At 40.8% G+C, this 4,598-nt stretch overlaps 1 protein-coding gene across 1 annotated transcript; it reads right to left on the reverse strand.

The window, feature by feature from the left end:
• Positions 1 to 519: 519 nt before the first annotated feature.
• On the reverse strand, positions 520 to 3,792 carry LOC106321246 (the record flags this gene model as incomplete). The annotated part of the gene is given in 12 exon segments (XM_013759553.1): positions 520 to 895; positions 975 to 1,045; positions 1,127 to 1,213; positions 1,355 to 1,461; positions 1,547 to 1,604; positions 1,694 to 1,775; positions 1,897 to 1,958; positions 2,317 to 2,491; positions 2,579 to 2,745; positions 2,869 to 3,049; positions 3,155 to 3,271; positions 3,345 to 3,792. Coding segments are annotated over 12 exon segments (1,653 nt in total). The 3' UTR covers positions 520 to 765.
• Positions 3,793 to 4,598: the final 806 nt, after the last annotated feature.

Here is a 4,598-nt window from a genome sequence, read left to right on the forward strand (position 1 = left end):
AAATGTGTCCATGTATTTATATGTATGTGGTTATCGTATACCGCTAGTCTCTCGATTAATTAGCTTAACCGGTTTGGTTAGCTAAAGTCACGTGTGTTTTCACGTGGGTTAAGAGTTGTAAAACGACGAGATATAAGTCGCTGTCTCTTTACCCTAGCTCGAGCTAAGTAGAAGAGTGATTGAGATAAGAGCGAGAGAGTAGAGAGACTGGAGGTTACGGTTGTGATCCAAGCTCAAAATCTGAACTAAGTAGTGGATTGCTGATCTCTGATCGGCCCCAGGTGCGGTGAACCTGGGTAACAAGTTCTTGTGTCATTTCTCTTCTAGTTAATCAACTCCAACGAACCAGAGTCTACTTTATTTGCGGTCTGGTCCTCTACAACTTTTTCAATGTGTGTTTTGCTTTTTGTTTCTATGGCCTCGCCAAGCCAAGTATCATTGTATATGAGATACTCTCCACATCACAACTACAAGGGACCAGATCAAGTAATCACGCACCCAAGGAAAACGATAAACATATAGACCAAATTCATACTTGTGCTAGTCTTCTCCTTTATAATCCAACACTTGTTCTGTACAAAACCTCTAACACTTGGGAGGCTAATATATAGTTTTCAACAGTCTTTTACTACTTCTCTAGCCCAAATGATTTTAAACTTATGCAGAGTTTCAAACCCCAAACTACATTACCTTTTTTTCTTTTTCTTTCTAGAAATAGAGAATATTTGGAAGAAATAGAAAGGCTCAAATATGATGATTACATTTCTACAAGCTATTGCTCTCAACCGGTTGAACAAGTAGCCCTCCTCCTCCTCTGTCATCGTTAGTCATCTTTTTCAGGGATCTGTATTGCAGCCGAACACTGTCTCCACTCTCCACAATCTTTAATAGATACCTAATATCAGGAAAACAAATGAGTTTGGGAACTGAACTCAATAACTCTCTTTTAACCTACAAAGCGTAGTTTTAGTTACCAGCCATTGAGACATTGAGATGTCACGATCGCTTCCTTTCCAACATACTTCTCCGGTGTTCTCCTGTTTCCCTGCAATGGTGAAATGTGTTTCATAGAGTATATGCTGGAAGAAATAGATCAGAAGCCAGGATATGAACAATAATGGCCTACCTTGATAAGTACTTTCTCGTTTACAGCAAATGGATAATGAACCACTCGCTGCTGTAATCCATCATCCGTAGCTGGATCTCCATGTTCCTGCAGGGGAAGTCCATCAATTATATAAGCTAAGGTAAACAGAAAATAGAGGGATAAGTTTGGAGATAGTAATATGTAACCAGAAACCACCAAAGACATACAAAGCAATTAACAATACAGAGCAGTGTCAGATCATCTTACCACATCCATTTGATCACTCATTTCTTTTCTACGCCTTCTCATAGCTGCGTTGTGGAAAAGTCTTTTATCATCTTGTTGCTTTATAGCTGAAGCAGCAGCTCTAAGAGCTAGGTGTTTGACATTAAAAATAACAGTTAAGATTGTTTGACTACACTGTTGGATAATAAGAGAGTGAAGCTTTATGGGAATTACCATGGTTAGGGACCAGAGACCCAGGCTCGATTTCTGCATTGCAGAGCGTACATCTAGACTGTGCAGAAGATAACCGTGGTTATGAAATAATCTTGGGTATGTAGAGGAACCATCACATGGAACTAGCATAAGGAAACAAACACCAACCATTTCAAGGACTCTTCTAAGCATGAGGCCACCAAATGAATGCCCACAAGAGACGACAATCGCATCTTCAAGAAACGCACCGCTAAACATCCAAGAGTTTGCAAAACATATGAATTAGGACCCTGATTTCAATGCTGAGTACTTTTTCATTGACTCATCCAAGCAAACCATAAAAAATACATGAAGGGAAAATTGGTACTCACGAAATTGGATCTGAGAGAACACTTCTTAAGGAAGGCTCTTTGCAAACATCATCCCGTGAAACCTGACATCCACAATTCAGAAGAAGATATCTTGACATAAGACCTTGTGCTCAGAGCAGTTAACATCAAACGTAGAAACTTATATCATTATCATGAGACCAAATGAAAGGAGATCATTAAACAAATGTACAGTACGTTGCACATCGGCTCATTAAAATCTAGATCAAGATTAACTAAAAGACCAAAGCGCGTGTTGTGAAAGAATACAACAAATTTCAAATCGTTTCCTCAATACTATACATTTCGACTCCAATTTGTCAAGGTAAAAGACAGAGTTGGGTACTATTGGTTTTGTACGCTTACATGTGCATTAACAACCTACTCTATTAGCTTTATTATTATAAGAGAAGATGAGCTTACATTGGTTTTCACAGGCGGAGTAACTGGAGTCTCATTCTCGGCCAATAGGTTATCCATAAACTGACTGACAGATACTGGCACATAGCTTTGGGGAATCACATGGCCAGCTGCTTCAACTGGGGAGCAATCTAGTATGGCATTACTTTTCGGCATAAGCCTAAATGCTAGTGATGCCCTGCGAGTGAGAAGTTTGGAGATTTAATTTAACATGTAAGCATGCAATCCTAGTATGTGAAAGCTTATTATATTTTTATAAACATACCTTCCGCGAGTGTCAGTGCCAGAGAAATGATCAGTAGTAGCTCTATAAGAGGCAGCTGGACGGAGACCTGCAGTAGCATGACTAAGCGCTTTGCCAGTAATGAGTAAGATATCACCAATCCCACATCCATTATCTGCTGCGTACCAACGACCATTTGGGTCACATACCTAAAGGTATTTTCAAGCTGATCATGTCAGATTCATATGAAAGTATTCTTGAGAAACTATCCTCTTGTTGAAAGCGTATCTATGTATTGTTAGATACACACAGAGAGTTCATAGAAAGGTGACCTGGATGCCAGAGCCATCTGAGCAGAACAGTGTCAACAAACCCTTCTCAAACTCAATATTACCACCTCCAGAAGCAGGTTTCCCATTTTGGATCGAAGCATGAGCATAGGAAGCCAAAAGCACAGAGGAGGAGACCTCATTTGGAGCTAGTGGGAAGTCATCGAGCATATGGTTAAACACACTGCAAAACAGATCCCCCCCCACACTTGTCACAAATGACTTAAACCATAAAAGGAAAGAGGTGATACTATGATAATAGTAATAGTAGTAAACATAACCATCCTACTCGCTTCTTAGACGTAGATGCCTTGCAACTGCAGACAAAGCAGCTCTCGCTACTTTACCCAAGCACCGAAAAACCTCAGCCATACACGGAGGCGACGAATCCAAATCCTCAACAGATCTATTCACAAGCCAAACAAACACTCATTACAACAATATATACATAAGCAGTGATAACAATCAAAGAGCCTAACCTTCCAGCTCTGTACATAGAGAGGCCACGATTGGCTTTACCAGAAACGCTATTTCGAGTTCTGAAATACAAGCGAGCAGCTTCGAGGCCACACCGCATCAGCGCGGTGTCTTCGCTCCCAAGCTCGATCACGGAAGCGTTGTATCTCATCAGAGACGCAGACAGAGCCTCGACGGCTTTCGCGTAGGAGGGAGAAGGAGCTCCTTCGTAAGGCAGAATGTCTGATAACCGAACCCTAGCGAGAGGACACCCGGACGACGACATCAGCGTGGAGTCTCCGGTGGGGTGAGAAGCGGAGATCGGCGGCGTCGCTGTGATGGGATGGGGCTTGTTCAAGCGGGGAGATGCAGAAGGAGAGTGGGCGGGGATAAAGGTTGAAGGCGTGATCGGAGACGAGACGTGGCGGTAATCCACCATACGTCGTCGTTTCAGAGACGGATTTGGGTTTTTTTTTTTTTTCTTTAAACTGTAAGGAAGGTTTACTTTTACTCTCTCTCTCTCTCTGCTGATGGGTGAGGAGGGATGACTAGTTTGATGATGAATTGAGACGAGGAATCGATGTTTATGGGTACATCGCAGTCGATGGAGTGGAGATTCAAGGTGGGAACGTTGGATTCGCCGGAGAAATGCGGTTCTGGGACTCTGTTTTTTTTGTTGCTTTGTTAGGTGTGTTGTTGTAATGTTTAGAGAGGGTAAGGTAATAAAAAGCGCAGGCCTTTTTTGTACTTTCACTTTTTACTTTTTTTGGGTCAAACTTAACTCCAAAGATTTACTAGTTAGTCGTACATACATTCATTCGATTTGGAACTGGATTTGGATTTGGATTTGGATTTTTTTTTTCTTTTTTCAGCCAAAATATAAAGGGTTAATTCGATGGATAACCATATTGGGAAAAATATTAGATATGTAAATAAAACGGTAGCGAGAAATAGAAAGATAAAGGAGAGATGATATGGTAAATTGGTAAAAAAAAAAAAATGCTATAGAATCAATTTTCCCAAATGTAAATTAATTTTAGAGAAAATGACACAAAGAACGCCAAACAAAGTTTTCCTCCCCAAACTAGCACTCAGGATCAGAAATCACAAAAATAGGTTTCACTAAAGAGGTAATTTACCCTTATGTCCTCTTCTTTAAGTAATTAAAAAGAAAAATTTGAAATCAATTGTCGCCGTCCTCGTTTCATCGCTTCTTCTTCTCCTCATCGCTGTCTTTCGTCGTCGTCGTCTCTCCGTCGTCGTCATCGTCGTCGTCT

This window comes from Brassica oleracea, unplaced genomic scaffold, assembly GCF_000695525.1.
Source record: "Brassica oleracea var. oleracea cultivar TO1000 unplaced genomic scaffold, BOL UnpScaffold01349, whole genome shotgun sequence".
NCBI classification, from domain to species: domain Eukaryota; kingdom Viridiplantae; phylum Streptophyta; class Magnoliopsida; order Brassicales; family Brassicaceae; genus Brassica; species Brassica oleracea.